Raw genomic sequence first — 15,175 nt, forward strand, 5'->3', positions numbered from 1 at the left:
CCAGGCTCCTCGGTCTATGAGATTTTCCAGGCAAGAATACTGGGTGGGTTGCCATTGGATTAAACCCTCCGGAGTGTTCTTCGCAAGCTTGCCATTCCCTTCCTTCCCTACTTTTGAAAAAGTTCGGCACTGGATGAAGGAGACTCGTGTCCTATGTCCAATGATACATGGCAGACAGTGCATGTTAGGAAACATTGAAATACAGAAGAAACAGAAAGAAATTCAATATTTTAATTTTATATAAATTACGTAAACAGTTTCCAGAAAGTTATCTAAAATATTCCACTGTACAACATATAAAAATGGCATCTGAGAAGCTAGAGACCAGAGAGAAATTGTGAATAAGGCACAAAGTTTATTTACACTCATAATTGCATTTATAATTCTTATTTACAGCCCATAGAGTTTCTGTGTTCTGAATTACTCCTTCACATTTTCTGGTATTTGGCATAACGTTCAAATGCACTTGATACACACTGACCTCCTCTCCCAACACCACTCACAAGACTAAATAAATACTAGAGGAAAAAACTGAGATTATGTCAAGGTTTGAGCTTCTATTTACTTCAACATAACAGAGGTCAGTTCTCTGTGCTGAAATACTAGGAGAAGAATTAACAAACTAATTCACCTGAAGTCTATTATCACCGTTCAAGTACCACTGAATAACATGAGTGTGAATCTGTCAGTTAACAGTCTCATGGGCAGGCTGCTTTCTATGTCCCATCGCTCTCATAGTCTTCTATTATCATGTCTTCTTCTTCCACATCTCCCTGGGCTGAAAAGGGCTGAGGCTGGCTGGCCGGCAGTTCATTCCCACTATTCTGACTCAGAGGAAGAGACCAGGTTTCAGGTTCAGCGCTTTGAATGGGTTCACCCAGTGCTTCCTCTGCAGACTGCCCTCCAGTGAGCTGGGCTTCATCTCCGCTGTCCGCCTCTATCATTCCATTCTCCCTGTCAGTCAGGGCTTCCATTTTCAACCTGCCAGATTCATAACACAGGCACTAATAATAATCAAAGGAGAGGATTCTTTTAAATTACATCAAGAGTTTGAAGATTATAAAGCCATCTCCCGTGGTCTCTCATTTACCTTCCTTGTGCTTTTTAACCAGGCACTCCAGTTTATTTAATAATATAAACAAAACTAAAAGGTAAACGACAAACTGAATAAATCATTACAACTTATATAACACAAGTTAATTAATATCTTTAGTAAACAGTTCTTATGAAAATAAAAAATTAAGTGAAATAAAAAACAGATATAAAACATGAACAGAGAGCTTACGGAGAAGAATGGTTACTAAATAAATTGCTTAACCTAATCTGTAATTTTAAAATGGAAATTAAAATAACATTGTCATCTTTCAAACTGGAAAAGATCTTTAAGATAATAAAACCCAATGGTGGAAAGCATTAGGAGAAAAGAACATGCTTAAACATTGTAAGTGGGCATTAAGATTGGCAAAACATTCTTGGAAGCAATCTGGCAATATAGAGCAAAGGTGTATATACATTGATTCAGCAATTTTATTTCACAGAATTCATCCTACATAAATAGTATTTGATATACATGATGATTTAGCTTCAAGGAAGGTTGTAATAACAAAAGCTGGAAACAAGCTAAATTAATACAGAACAAGGTGTAGGTTCAATTAAAGGAAACTATGCAGCTATTAAATAGAAACATTAAATATCAAGTTTAAGTATCAGAATATTCAACATTATCAATATAAATCAAAGATAATGTTAAATATGGTAAGTGAAAGACAACAGTACCAGTCATTGTGATAAGGAGCACCGACAAATCCTGCCTCCCAATTCAGATCAAGTACTTGAACCAATAATAAAATAGTGACTCTCGTTCTTTTAATTACATCTTAGGAGGAAAAAGACAACAGAAGACAACTGTCTTCCCTTGATTTTTATGTCATAATCTTGGAGGGAAAGGAGCCAGTGAGAATAGCTGGTCCTTCTTTGATTAAGACAGAAGTGAGGAAAAAAGGAAAGTTTGTAAAAGGTCTGAGGCCTGATCATATCCCACTGGGATGATGCTCTAAAATCCACCCATTATTATCTTCCTGTAAAAGGAAAGGTGCGCTCCCCATAGCTAAGTCACTGTACAGAAGAAACCATTAAACAAAGGCCTTTATTGAATCTATGAAGGTAGAGGGAAAAAAAATCCCAGATAAGCAAGTTTTCCATTTGGGACCAGGAACAGGAGAACTAGTAGAAGGGGTAATAGGTGCCGTTTCTCTCATTTACTCTCATCCTTAAACCAGGATGTGAGTGCTTTCTAACCCTTTTTTAGAATGCCTGAGTGCATAATTTGATCTTATAAATAAGCCAAGTAGAAATGAACTACAAGCACTGTGTTAATCACTGATATTAGCCTAGAAACTATTTTGCAATAGAATGAACAGTATAGATGGAGATTTATCCCTATATTTATATATTTTTTTCACTTGTCTGAATTTTCAATGATAAAGAAATAAAAAGTTCCTGACTATCACACACTCCAAATATATGCTAAGAACACATTAAGCAAAGGGGTTTTCAGTTATGCAAAATTTGCTGAACTCAAGGATTTTAAAGATTTCACTGCCTTTGTAATCCAATGATTCTATCTAACCTGATTCTGAGCTGGTGAAAAATGCTGTTATATGTAATAAATACAATAGATGGGTCTACAGTGTGATCATATAGTCTTTGATCACTGGTACAACATACATTTCTTAACCTTTACAGATATCATTTATTGACTATATAATGAGTAAATAGATAAAGTATTTGGTGGTTATTTAGGTAACAGCTCTTTGAAAATGAAAATGATCAGCTTACCTTCCAAAGTGTCGCTTTAGAGGAAGTCTTCCAATATCTTGGATAAAAGAAATCTGAGCTAAAACAGAAATTTTAAAAAAGTTTTAAACAGACATTTCTCCCAAAGAAGAATGGCCAAAAAGCACATGAAAAAATGCTTAAGGTCACAAATAGTTAGGAAAATGCAAACCAAAACCATGAGACACTACATCACACCCCTTAGGATGACTGTTAACAAAAAAATCAGAAACCAACAAGGTGACAAGGATGTGGACAAAGCTGTAGGATATAAAATGGTGTGACTGCTATGGAAAATGGTAAGGTAGTTCCTCAAAAACATAAAAACAGAGTAACTATATGATCTAGCGATTCCACTCTGGCTATATGCCCAGGGAAGAAAGAAACTGAAAGCAAGGTCTTGAAGAAACATCCGTATACCCATTTTTATAACAGCAACATTATTGGTGATAGTCAAAAAGTGGAAGCAACTTGTGTCCATCAAAGGTGAATGGATAAACAAAATGTGATAAATATATATACAATGTCATATTACCCAGCTTCAAGAAGGAAGGAAATTCTGACACATGCTACAATGTGGATAAACCCTGATGACATGCTAAGTGAAATAAGCCAGTCATAAAAAAACAAATATGGTATGATTGCACTAAAGTGGGGTACTGAGGGTGGTCAAATTCATAGACAGAGAGTAGGCAGTGTTTTCAGGGGGTAGCTAGCATGGGGGTGGAAGGGAGGTGGTTAGTGTTTAATGTGGGTAGCTTCAATTTTTCAGGATGAAAAAGTTCTGGAGATTGGCTGCCCAACAAAGTAAATATACTTAAGACTACTGAAAAGTGAAAGTCGCTCAATCGTGTCCAACTCTTTGTGATCCCATGGACTACAGAGTCCATGGAATTCTCCAGGCCAGAATACTGGATTGGGTAGCCTTTCCCTTCTCCAAGGGATCTTTGTACTTAAAGATAGTTTAAGATGGGTGCGTCCTTACTAAGGGAATCCACCTGCCAGTGCAGGAGACAAGTTTGATCCCTGGTCCAGGGCGATCATACGTGCTGTGGAACAACTAAGCTGGCGTGCCACAATTACTGAGCGTGTGCTCTAGACCCGGGAGCTCCAACTACCGAAGCCTGAACACTCCAGAGACTGTGCTCCACAACAAGAGAAGCCGCTGCAACGAGAAGCTTGTGCACCGCAACGAGAGAGTAGCCCCTGCTTGCCACAGCTAGAGAAAAGCCTGTGCAGATACAAAGACCCAGCACAACCAAATCAATAAACAAATAAAATAGTTTAAGATGGTAAATGTTATGTTACGAGGAAATATTTACTCAAGAATGTCTAACAGCAAAGAGTCTCACATTTGAGTCATGATCTGCTCTTCCCCTTCCTCAACTTGGGAGATACTTCACTCCAGGTGGACGCAGCCAAGAACACAGAGCTTCCCCTAGAGTGTCGCCAGCCGAGAGTTTGGGGCTCCCTTTCTCCACCCAGCCCCGAGCAAAGGATAGAGACTCTACCCCAGGGCACAGCAGTGCAAGAACACTGCCTCCTCTTTGAACTGCAATCACCCTCGCCCCCAACTCATTTGTAGGGCAGAATGTCCCCAGTGGGAGAGCCCAAGCCTAGATCATCAGCGGCTCCCTTCAGCTGAGCACACACGTAGAAGAGTGGCTCAGAGATTTTGCCCAGAGGCCTCCTATAGGAAAAGAGCGCTCTGAAGCTCTGCCCAGAGGAACTGGCTCTATAAGAAACAGAATGTTGGGGAAGTTCAAGCCAAGGGGCCCTCTTGAAACCAATAGCTCCTCTTAAGTAAGACTAATAAGCTGAGCAAAAGCCAGCTAGTTTACCAGAAAAGAACTAGGAAAGAGACAAGTAAGAAGATCCACCCCCCTTCCCCTGGGTCAGATCAAACCTGACACTCGCTTCAAGGTTTACACATGCCCACATTTAACTGGATCAGACTGTGGAATAATTTATAACCCCTTGACACTATTGAAAACAATAGAGGAATCTGCCAGTAACTACTTAAACAGAACAGGTGGGTGTGATATCAAGCAAGGCAAACAATTTAACAAAAATAAGGGAAAGAGACAGTTACAAACAGCCCTCCTGTCATCTCATGGTGATTGTGGGCATGTCCAAAGCTGAGCTCACTGAGGAGTGACAGAAGCTTCACACTGTAAGGGAAACAGACTTCATCAATAGTTTAGCCAAATCACTAAACAATTAATTAACAAACAACAGAAAACACAAGCCCCAGAGAGTGGAGGTGACTCAGTATCCAGAGGAGCTACAATATATTACCCAAATTAGCCCAGTTTTCAACAAAACATTGTGAGATGATACAAAGAAACAAGAAAATGTGATCCATACACAGGAGAAGGGTAGGTAACAGAAACTCTGAGAGGGACCAGACATTAAACTCAACAGAAAAAGACTTCATGGACAGGAGCCATTATAAAGATTTTCAAAGAACAAAAGGAAACCTTATTTAAAGAAGTCATGAGAGCTATAATGACAATGGTTCATAAAATAGGGAATATCAGTAAAGAGAACTGTGTTAGTCACTCAGTTGTGTCCAACTTATAGGCTGTATCTCGCCAGGATCCTCTGTCCGTGGAATTCTCTAGGCAAGAATATTAGAGTGGGTTTCTATGCCCTTCTCCAGGGGATCTCCCGACCCAGGGATTGAATCCAGGTCTCCCGCACTGCAGGCAGATTCTTGACCGTGTGAGCCACCAGGGAAGGCCTTAATAGAGAAGAAAATTGCAAAAAGAACCAAATGGAAATCTGGACTTGTTTGAACAAGGAGAAGAAACAATCCATAACCTTGAACACAGACTGACAGAGATTATGCAATGAAAGAGAAAACAGAATGCTTTTTTAAAGCCTTCCAACAAACACTAATGGAGGACTAGAAAAGAGGATGGAGAGAAAGAAGAAGAAACATAGTGATAATGTCTGAAATGACACAGTAAATAAAATGAAAGAAATGGGATAAAATTTGACGAATAAGAAGAAAAAAATTGATGAATAAAAAGAAAAGCCAAAACATCCTATTTTTGACTATATTTGTGAACCTTCTAAAGTTTGCAAAACAAACTCTATGAGAGCTCTTGGACACTTACCTTTTTAAAAATCCAATATATGACACCATTAGGATTTTCAAAAACAGCTTTTTGATATGGAAAACCTGAGTTGTGATCCTGGAATCTGAACTTGTAACTAGTGGATATAATGATTCTCCAGAAGATTCCAGCATGAGTAATGCAAACCAATACTTCTCAAACATCTGCATAAGAATCACCTGGAGAATCTCATTAAAATGCAGATCAATTCAGCAGGTCTTGACTGAGGCCTGAGATTCTGCATTTTTCTCTAGCTTCCAGGTGATGCTGACGAGTCTTGTCCAAGGGGACTCTTATTAAATCAAACCAATTCACTTTCCCACAGCGGGAATGGGACAAAGAATGTGGCCAGCTGTGCCAACATGAGTTGGTGGCAACAGGCTGGAGCTGAAGGAATAGCCTGCATGGTTAGGAGATAGGTTATAGACAGAAGAATTAAGCAAATATATTTAGCAAAGTGGGAGACAGGTCCATATCCACTAAAAGGAGCCAGAACTCCTAGAGATTTCTAAGTCCAAACATAGACTTTTTTTGGGCAGCAAAGTATGAAATAATTCTGGAACATTTTGTATCAGAAACTACTCTAAGAGTAAAGGCAAAGTCACCTAAAGCAGCTTGCATTGGCCAAATCTGGGCCAAAATAAATAATGATAGTGCAAAACAACAGCTGACAAAGAATCCAGACTCCATACTAATGTAAACAAACAGAAGAGGGTGAAGCGATACCTTACAGCAGAATTTACCAACAGGAATGTAGAAGGAATAATGCCATTAGAAAATCATGACTTGCCAACTATCACAGATTCAGGAAATAATTATCAAAAGATGCTGTGACCAGTGGGTGAAATTTTAATGAGATACAGGATATTTACATAGTCTCAAAGTGTCTCCCCACAAAACACTTAATAATTTTACATTAGAGAACCTCAGAGATAATTACCTTACAAAATAATTAAAGTTAACTTCACCAGCATGGTATAAACAGACACTGTATTCTCCTGATGTGATGCACTGAGAAGAACATGGCATCACTTTTGTGGTATTCCTGACAAAAATACATACCTGTATCCACTCAGACAGATAAACCCAAATCCTCAGATAAACCGAAACTGAGGGACAGTCCATTCTGTAACAATCTTATATGTTTCAATTTGCAATGGACAGGGGTGGGCCAGTGGTTAAGAATCTGCCTTCCAATGCAGAGGACACAAGACTGATCCCTGGTCAAGACCTAGGATCCTACAGACCACGGAATAACTAAGTCCATGCGCCACAACTACAGACGCCCACGTGCCGCAGCTCCTGAGTCTGCGTGCTCTAGAGCCAGTGCTCCGCAGCCAGAAGCCAGGGTGCCCAACAAGAGAAGCCCGTGAGCCTCAACTAGAGAAGCCCTTGTGTGCCGCAAGCAGGGAAAAACCCTGCATACTGCAAGGAAGACCCAGTGCAGCCAAAAAAAAGACATAATGGACAAAGAAACAACAAGGTACTATTCTAAATCAAGGAGACTGAAGAGATAGCAACTGAATAGCTAAGTGAATCATCTGATCTTGCACTGGATTTTTGGACAAGAAAGAGAACAAGTTTTTGTTGTTATTTTGCAAAGGGCATTATTAGGACAACTGGCAAAATTTGAATGGGGTCTAAAAATTATAAATGGGGTCTAATAATTAAACTATGAATTAGCGGTAATGTATCAAAATTAATTTCCTGATTTTGTTGTAAATATTGTGGTGATATGGGAGAATATCCTTGGTTTCAGGAAGTACATGCTGAAGTGTTTAAGAATAATGGGCATCATGTCTGTACTTTCCTCAAACATGGTTCAGAAAAAATATATTTGTGTACAAGTGTGTATAAAGACAAAGAAAACAAGGCAAATATGTAAAAATGAAACACTGAGGAATCTTTGTGAAGGATATACAAGAATTTCCTTTGTACCATTCTTGTAATTTCTAAGTTTAAAAGCTAACGTAATCTGAGAGTTCCCTGGCGATGCAGTGGTTAGGACTTTACATTTTCACTGCTAAAGGCCCAGGTCTAATCCCTGGTCAGGGAACTATGATCCTATAAGCCACACAGCACAGCCAAATAAATACGAGTATAATCTAAAATTAATAGGCAAGCATAGGGAACTCTCTGGATTCTGACTCACAGATTAAACATGCACACTATTCAAAAGTCATCTCACTTCTGCCTATAAATATAGAATATTTAAAATTTTTAAGTATCAATATTCTTAAAAGATGAAACTCTTATATGAAGGTAGACATTTACTCAATAATCTTCTCTTCTGATCATTCATAAGACAAACACTATCATTGAAATTTATGAGAAGTTTTGGGACTTCCTAGCAGTCTAGTGGTTAAGATTCTGCCTTCCAATGCAGGGGGCGTGGGTTCATTTCTTGATCAGGGATCTAAGGTCCCACATACCATGGGATGTGGCCAAACAATAAAAAGAAATAAAACTTATGAGAAGTTTGATGAGTTATGTAATAGATTATATTTTCAATATTACACAAATTCTCTGTTCTACCTTGAAGATCAGCACCACAGACATGTGACCTAAGACTGTTAATGAAATATGGCCCTTAAGATATATGTTAAAAAAGAGAAAAAAAAAAAAAAGAGAAACAACGGATGGAAAACTGCTCTTTAAGAAAGGCAAACCTCGGTACACATATATCGGGCAAGTGGGTATCACACAGGTTTTTGGCCGCACGGAGTCTCTGTGCAGCGTGTAGGCTTTCTTGAGTTGCAGCAGGTGGGCTCAGCTGCTTCACAGCGTGTGAGATCTTTGAACCCACATCCTCTGCATCGGACGGTGGATTCTTAACCACTGGACCACCAGGGAAATCTCTCACTTTTTTTTAAAGCATTACTTATAACTTCAAAATTAGGAAAAACAATGTAAATATACTATTAATGGACACTATTTGTAATACTGAATCAACCAAAATACATTATCAACAAGGTTGAATGAGTTAGATCTGAATATACTTTAGCATTGCTGCTATTACGGACTAAATGTTTCTGTCACCTCAAAGTCATATTTTGAATCCTAACGCCTTTAGGAGATGGGGCTTTGGGAGGTGCTTAGGTCATGAGGGTAGAGCCCTCATGAATGGGATTAGTGTCTTTATAAAAGAGACCCCAGAGAGAGCTTTCTTCCTCCTCTCTTTACCACGTCAGAATACAACAGGATGGCCATCTGCAAGATCAGAAGTAGGCCTCACCAGACACTGGGTATGCTGGCACCCTGATTTTGGACTTCCCAGCCTCCAGAGCTCCTTTGCACTAATTTATAAAATATGGCGTTCTATGTATGATAAGTGACAAAAGCAAATTAAAGATCACTTTCATTATTATATCTGCACAGAAAAAAGTCTAGAAGAATTTACACCAATCTGTGAAAAGGAATTACCCATGGTTTATAGAGGACTTTCGATTTTTACTTTATATACTTCTTTTTTTTATCAAAAAGCAGTATTAATTCTGATTCAAAAAACAACGGGGAAAAAACTGAGTGTCAGTGGTACACAGAAATGACTTGATGCACAAAAATATAATGTTATAAAACACTACTTCTTGGGAATAATAAAAACCCATGTATATTACCTTGATTTCTCATTGGAATGGTTAGCAAAGTGAGGTATGGCAATAGCTGAGTCTGGAGGCACAAGGCTGGTAAGCAGAAATCAGAAAAAAGTGCTTTTGCTGCCAGGCAATTTTCCCGATACTGTAGAGAGAAAAAAAAGGTGAAATGAAAAATAAAAATTTAAATATGGATATTTATTCCTACACATAAGTTTATTATGTCACAATATGTGTGGGTTTCTACACTAGATACTTTAGAAGTTTATCTCATCAGTCTTCTTTTCTGGCCGCATCAAGCAGCTTGATTAGTCCTTTCTAACTGTCCTGTTCTTGTTGTTCAACTGCTAAATCGTGTCTGACTCTGAGACCTCATGGACTGCAGCACCCCAGGTTTCCTTGTGCTTTGCTGTCTCCCGGAGTTTGCTCAAACTCATGGCCATTGAGTAGGTGATGCCATCCAAGCATCTCATCCTCTGTCTCCTCCTCCTCCTGCCCTGTCTTTCCCAGCATCAGGGTCTTTTCTAGTAAGTCCTAGTATTATCTAACAAAGCACTTTATCTGTGCAACTAATTCACATTTGATATAATAGCAGAAAGAACAACACCTTAAGTAGAAGGTCCTTAAAAAATTAAAGGATTTCTGTTTATGAGCATACACATACACCAATTATGTGAAGACACTGTTTCTCAATAAAAGAATGTATTTTCTTCAGTTAAGAGAGGTGCAGTGTTATGGTGATGGCAAGAGAAATATAATCTCTAGCGTTTCAGGAGCCCACGGTTGTAGATCACTTATATGTAACAAATGAAAAATTAATACACATGCTATAAAGAGCAAAGCAAGTCGATAAGGGACATAAATTGCTTACAGTTGCTCCAAGAAATCCACTGGAAGATTTTTCTCAAGTAATGAATGATACTTTCATATTTTAGCTACATGAATTTAGAACTGGAAGACATCTTAGAGATGACCTAGTTCAGGGGTCACAAAATCAGATGCTACAGGAGGTCAAGCAGGTAATAGAAATCAGTGCAGCAGAATATCTGGGGACAGCGGCACCACCCATCACTCCCGCCACCAAGGGGCAGGTTATACTTGGCTTGAGCCAATTACAGCCATGTAAAATATGGACCAGTGTTGCCCTCTTTTTTTTTTTTTTTCCCCAGGACACTCAAGAAATTCTGAGGCCAGAATTTCTTATCTGAGTTTTAACTATTAAACTAGTTTTTAAACATGGGCAATTCATTAAAAAAAATCTATTTGTGTTGTGTGTTGTATTCAAATTGTGAGCCACCTGTTTTTGACTTCTAAATAATCCAGTCCTATACATTTATAGCTGTGGAATCAGAATCTAGAGGCATACTAGGTGAAATAACTTGTCCAGATGGTTAGAGGTAAAGCCAGGATTTATTTTCAACTGAAACAAAAATATAACTACAGGCATACCTCAGAGTATTGTGGGTTCAGTTTTAGACCACTTCAATCAAGTGAATATCACAATAAAGCAAGTCACACAAATGCTGTGGTTTTCCAGTGCATATAAAAGTTATGCTCACATTAGACTATAGTCTATTAAAGTGTGCAACATAGTTTAATGAAAAATTTCTGTTGCTGTTTAGTCGTTAAGTTTTGTCCAATTCTTTGTGACCCTAAGGACTGTAGCCCACCAGGCTCCTCTGTTGATGGGATTTCTCAGGTAAGAATACTGGAGTGGGTTGCCATTTCCTTCTCCAGAAGATCTTCCCTACCTAGGGATTGAACCCATGTCTCCTGCTTAGCAGGTGGATTCTTTACCACTGAGCCACCTGGAAAGCCCACTAATTAAAAAATTCATTGCTTAAAATATGCTAACCATCACCTGAGCCTTCATCCAGTCATGATTTTTTTTTTTGCTGGTGAAGAGTTTGAAATATTGTATAAAAGTATGACACAGAGTAAGCAGTGCTGTTGGGAAAATAGTTCTGACAGACTTGCGTGATGCAGGACTGCCACAAACCTTCGATTTGTAAGAAACGCATTATCTGCAAAGCACTTTAAAAAAGTGCAATGAAACAAAGCAGGCCTGTATACTTTGATTCCAATAAAACAGGCATATGCTTTCAAATTTTGAGTGCTTTTTCTTTAAAAAAGCATTTAAGAAGACTGTCCTTTTAATGTTTTATCATAATGCTAAGAAAACTAAAAGCCTTAGCCACTATTTCTTATTAAGAATGAAAGATCATTTTTCTCTTAAATAAAAAAAATAGATTTATTGGCATATAATTCACACACCATAAGGAGTTCACTTATTGAAAATGTACCATTCTCTTTTTTACCTTTTTATTTATTAGAAACCACTGGGGTTTGTGCAAGGGTCGAAAACTTGATCCCCCTCCTTGGCAATGAGCAAATCCTCGGGATTTGTTGGAATGTATGACACCTCTCGTAGCTATAGATGTACTATATTCCCTGAGTGAAGAGCGTGTCTAAAAAAGAATAAAAAATAAAAAATAAAGAAAATAAGAGATTTGTAAGATAGTACTTATTGGTACTACTGACTCCCCAAAAAGGCTAATCGTATTTATTTACTACCTAGTCATTTTTTTCACATTCACCATAGCCCTAAACATAATAATGCCACAAAATTATCTGAAGAAAATTCAGCGGAGACATAGCCACCAAATGCTATGTGCGACTATTAACTGTGTATCAGACGGGGTGGTAGGGATAACTTTAAATACATTTTTGAAGTAACTGGGAAACAGGAAGGAGGATAGTATCCTTACTGAATTTATGTTAATTATAATACATACTGATTATATTAATTCTCTTTAGGTGTGATAATGCTATTGTGGTTGTAATAGAGCAGTGTCCTTATAAGTGCTGTGATGCTCCAATTACTTTCCAAGTATTCAGCCAAAACAAGTGTGTAAAAATACAGACTAAGCAAATGTGGAAAAATGTGAAAACTGATGAACAAAAGTTAAAGGTGTTCAGATAGTCATTGTATATTCTATTTGTCAGTAGAGTTATAAAATTTCAAAATAAAAAAAGCAATATAAAATAATTAAGCAAATGCAACTACTAAATAGTGAAACTCTAAGTATATAACAGAAACTGTATCATAAATGTTTAAATGCTGGAAATATGGCTAGCATGACCAGGGAACTGAATTTTTAATTTCACTTAAATAGCCATGTGTATCTAGTGACTACTATACCAGTAAGAGCAAAGTTAAAATATTAAGAAAAATTACAAGCTTTATAATGAATAATTTCAAATTTTAAATAAATAAATTTAAAAACTCAGAAAGCACAGAAAGTAGTACAGGGCATTCCCTGGTCAGGGAACTAAGACCCCACATGTCACATGGTATGGCCAAAAGAAAAAATGAAAAGAAAGTAGCACATTCCTTCCCTTCAATCTACTTTTCAATTTGTCAAATTTTCCAACTATGTATTAGTTTTATTATTAGAAAATAACTTTAGAAAAAATTAGTGCTACATTAACATAGAAAAAGCAGATTCACTGCAGAAGTTTCACTGCGAACACTGGTTGCATGAAATTAATTTTGTCATAGTTATTAAAAAGTTAATTAAAATAATGTCACGTAAGTATGAATAAAAGTAAACTTTCTTTCTCAGTTCTGAGGAAATAGTCATAAACCAAACACTTAAGTCTTACATTCCAGTCACCACTGAGGATATCCGCAAAACTCAGAAATTCACTGGCTCTCACAAGATCATCCACTTCCGTGAAGAAATCTACATAGTTCTGGTGAAGATATAAATTAAATAACTCTCCTGGCATGTGTGACATTTCTACTACTTCCTATAAAAAATAAAGCATATATAATTTTAGTAAAAATTCACTGGTTAAATTTATATGGACACAAATGTAAATAGCATGTATTGTGTAAATAGTACTAGGTATTATTAAAGACTTTACCTCAGGCTGAACAAGCAGTGTATCCCGGTCATACTCTGATAAATGAGAAGGTAATCGAGGTGAGTCTACTTCTGTTACAGGTGTGCCTACAAAAAAAAAACGTCTGGGATTATTAAAAAACAACACCATCTTTATATAGCACCTCTCATTTGAAAATTTTTCAACAGGTGATTTTTTTTTTAATAGTTGATTTTTATGTTTAATTCCACTTATAATCCAAAAATACTCTAAGTACATTTTCCTGCTATGTCTTCCTTACGTCATGCCAAAGAGTATCTGACCTATCTTAGCTCTTTCTTGAAACTGAACCTAATATATGACATTCTGAAAAATGGGGTTTTTAAATTTTAATTGTAAGATAATAAGATATTTTTAAAAAATGAATAGTTTTCTTACGTTTACAATATAGTATTTTCCCCAAAGCTCTGAAGAGAAAGAGGGAAACATCTTTGCCACCAATAGCTTGAACCTCCTGATTTTCAAATATCCTATCAGTTTTTTGTCTTCGTTTTGATTTTGACAGCACAACATCTGATTTTAAGGAAGACATTCCTTTTTTCCTTGGCTGTAAATTGTTCTTTCCTAAATAATATACACCAAAGAAACAATATTTAAAATAAAATTAAAGCATGAAAAGTAAAACAGAACATTTCAGATATAGTTACACTAAGTATTCTACTTTAAATGCTTTTCTAATAAATAATAATGAGGTATACAAACTGAATCAGAGCCCTCTTTCAGTTACTAAACTACTAAGGACATAAAATGTCATCTGAAAGTATGTCATGAGCTAGATTTAATCTTCAGTGACTGAAATTATGTAGTCCCACCAGAACTATTTACACAAGTAAGCTTGATCTATACAATTCATTTTTTTCCTTAAGTTTTGTGTATGTGTGTCAAATACATAATAAACACTGCAACAATAAAAATAAATAAAATATGACTTGACACCTTTCAAATTTTCACATACACAATGACATACTAATATAGTTATATTACCTTGGTTTCTCACAAAGGCAAGGTACTATTCTTGGTGCATGGTATGTACTAACCAATTCAGTCCTCACAATAACTATGAAGGAAGAACGATTACTATACAGAGTAAAGAAATGACACATAAAGAGGTTAAGTAAATGGCTAAGGTCATCAGCTAGCAAGTGATTTGAATCTGGGCAGTCTGGTTCTGCAAACCCTGCTTAACAATGACTCTATATTACTTCTTTAAGGATTTGGGCAGTCTCCAACTTCTGAATATGCCCATGTTCATATTTCACTGGGAAATCTACTTTTGAAAATTCAGAATGCATGATTTTAGAAAACCAGCCTGGAAGAGCAGAAACACAGAATCTGGGTTTTCAATTGTAGTACTATCTCATTAGGCTGGTCTGAGAATTAGATGAAAAAACATACAACTGCTAATATAGTTTCTAACCCACCCCAAAATTATTATTTTCTTCCTTCTGAAATTTCTGAGTTCAGAGCAATAATATTATAAACGGTAGTCAGGATCTCAAACTGGCCCACTCCTAATTCTAGTAGTGAACCTAAGGATAATTTACATTTATGTTTCTATAGGAAGAAGCAGAATTCTGGTTTTGGTTGAGTTAAAATGTCTAATTCTTTACAGTTATTTTGAAAAACAAAGATGAAACTAAGTGAACAGGTTACACTTGTGGATAGAAACTAGATTTC

General features: G+C 36.9%; 1 protein-coding gene across 3 annotated transcripts in view; it reads right to left on the reverse strand.

Moving 5' to 3' along the window:
- Window positions 1-217: 217 nt before the first annotated feature.
- RAD17 (RAD17 checkpoint clamp loader component) overlaps window positions 218-15,175 on the reverse strand; it is a 34,009-nt gene continuing 19,051 nt past the window's right edge. For 2 of the 3 annotated variants that reach the window (XM_027520497.1, XM_027520498.1), the window contains exons 11-17: window positions 13,877-14,062; window positions 13,481-13,566; window positions 13,217-13,363; window positions 11,869-12,018; window positions 9,575-9,695; window positions 2,839-2,896; window positions 218-981 (exon numbers count right to left, since the gene is read on the reverse strand). In XM_027520497.1, coding sequence (XP_027376298.1) covers window positions 717-981; window positions 2,839-2,896; window positions 9,575-9,695; window positions 11,869-12,018; window positions 13,217-13,363; window positions 13,481-13,566; window positions 13,877-14,062 — 1,013 coding nt within the window. In that variant the 3' untranslated portion in view covers window positions 218-716. The remainder of the gene's footprint in view (window positions 982-2,838; window positions 2,897-9,574; window positions 9,696-11,868; window positions 12,019-13,216; window positions 13,364-13,480; window positions 13,567-13,876; window positions 14,063-15,175) is intronic. The other variant, XM_027520499.1, reaches the window with a different exon arrangement.

This window comes from Bos indicus x Bos taurus, chromosome 20, assembly GCF_003369695.1.
Source record: "Bos indicus x Bos taurus breed Angus x Brahman F1 hybrid chromosome 20, Bos_hybrid_MaternalHap_v2.0, whole genome shotgun sequence".
In the NCBI taxonomy this organism is placed as follows: domain Eukaryota; kingdom Metazoa; phylum Chordata; class Mammalia; order Artiodactyla; family Bovidae; genus Bos; species Bos indicus x Bos taurus.